The sequence below is a fragment of the Myotis brandtii genome, unplaced genomic scaffold (genome assembly GCF_000412655.1).
Source record: "Myotis brandtii unplaced genomic scaffold, ASM41265v1 scaffold1166, whole genome shotgun sequence".
NCBI classification, from domain to species: Eukaryota; Metazoa; Chordata; class Mammalia; order Chiroptera; family Vespertilionidae; genus Myotis; species Myotis brandtii.
This window is the reverse complement of record NW_005354034.1, coordinates 437,407-438,874: the sequence shown is the minus strand read 5'-3', so window position 1 is coordinate 438,874 and position 1,468 is coordinate 437,407. Positions and strand designations below refer to the sequence as shown.

The following is a 1,468-nucleotide window of genomic DNA, read 5'->3' as shown; positions in this document are numbered from 1 at the left end:
CAGTGCAGCGGGCAGGGAGTGGCAGCTCAGTGAGGGCCGGTGAGGGCGGGGTCGCGGGAAGGAGCAGAAGGAACACAATCCCGGAGCCTCTTGGAGGACACTCGGCTGATGGGTTAGGACCCGAGAGGCAGCCTCGCCTGCTCGTTGGGGCTGAGACAGGTCCCCCGCTGTCTCCCCATCAGTGTCGGCATCTCAGCATTAGCCCTCGTCTGTTCCAGCGTGTCCTACTGGGGTGGGGGAGGGGGATGCGGGGGTGCGGGGATGGGGCGCTGTGCTGGTCCCAGCCCAGGTGTCAGCCACAGCCCCGCACACACAGCTGCTCCGTGGAGCGATTTCCCTGGAGTCGGGGGTTAAAAGGCCGACAGACAGCGAGCCCTGCCCTCTGGGGGCTCCCAGGCCAGTGGAGGAGACGGATGGGCAAACGGCGCGGGGGGGGGGGGGGGGTTACAGTTCCCCAGGGACAGTGCCGGCCGCGGGTCTCTGTCCACGTCCCATGGAGTGACATGCTGGGCACTGACCCCGTGTCGGTGCATCAAGGAGGGCTCCCTGGAGGAGGTGGCCTTCTGTAGGGCTCTGATGGCCTGGAGTTAAAATGAGGAAGTATCCGAAGGCCCGGCGGTAGCAGGCTTCACAGACAGAGAACAGAGTCCCTGGTGCCCACGCAACTCAGGGACCGAGAGCGTCAGGGGCGCCCGCTGTGCTGGGCGCCTTCCCATCCCCACTGCTGTCCACACGGCTGTCTGGATCTCGAAGGCCACGCAGATGTCTCTGAAAGTCACTGGAGGCCCCCAGGTGTGCGCTCTGGCCGGGCTCCTTCCTCCGGGAGCAGCGACGGGGTGTCCTCAAGCTCCTGGCGGGAAAGGCCATGTCTTTAACCCCTGGCACCAGGGACAAGTTGGCAGGAGAGAGAGAGCGGGCAGTAACGGTTCAGCAACGGTTCCCTGAAGCCAGGCGAGGAGGTTTAGATCAGCTTCACCACCAGCTTCACCACTGGGCTGCTGTGCGCTCTGGGCCAGTCACTGAGCCTCTCTGGGCTCCGTTTCCCTCCCTGGCCACGGGGAGGGGTCGGGGAGAGAGCAGGGGCGCTGTGAGGCTTGGATAAAGCCGTGTCTCCCTGGCACAGAAATGCTCGCTCCTGGTAGGACCGTTCTGTTTGTTTGGGGATCCCTGCCTTTTGCCATCTGATGTCCATGGGAGGCCCGGGGCCCGAGAGTGGCTGCCCGGCCACCCTGAGACCCGCCCGCGCTGTGTCCCCTGCAGGCGGACAGGCAGTACGACGTCCCCCCGCAGCACCGCCGGCCCAAGCAGCCCCGGGACTTCCTCGTGGAGCAGGTGTTCAGCCCGCACCCCTACCCCACCTCGCTCAAGGCCCACCTGAAGAGCAACCCTCTGTACACGGACATGCGGCTGACCGAGCTGGCCGAGGTGCGGCGGGGCCAGCCCTCCTGGGCCGTCGAGGAGTACGCGC

General features: G+C 66.2%; 1 protein-coding gene across 1 annotated transcript in view; it reads left to right on the top strand.

Annotated features, from left to right (window-relative positions):
* Positions 1-1,468, top strand: part of KIAA1024 (KIAA1024 ortholog) — a 40,168-nt gene that overhangs the window by 4,770 nt on the left and 33,930 nt on the right. Inside the window, exon 5 of the mRNA XM_014529201.1 lies at positions 1,261-1,464. Within this exon, the coding sequence (XP_014384687.1) occupies positions 1,261-1,464 (204 nt within the window). The remainder of the gene's footprint in view (positions 1-1,260; positions 1,465-1,468) is intronic.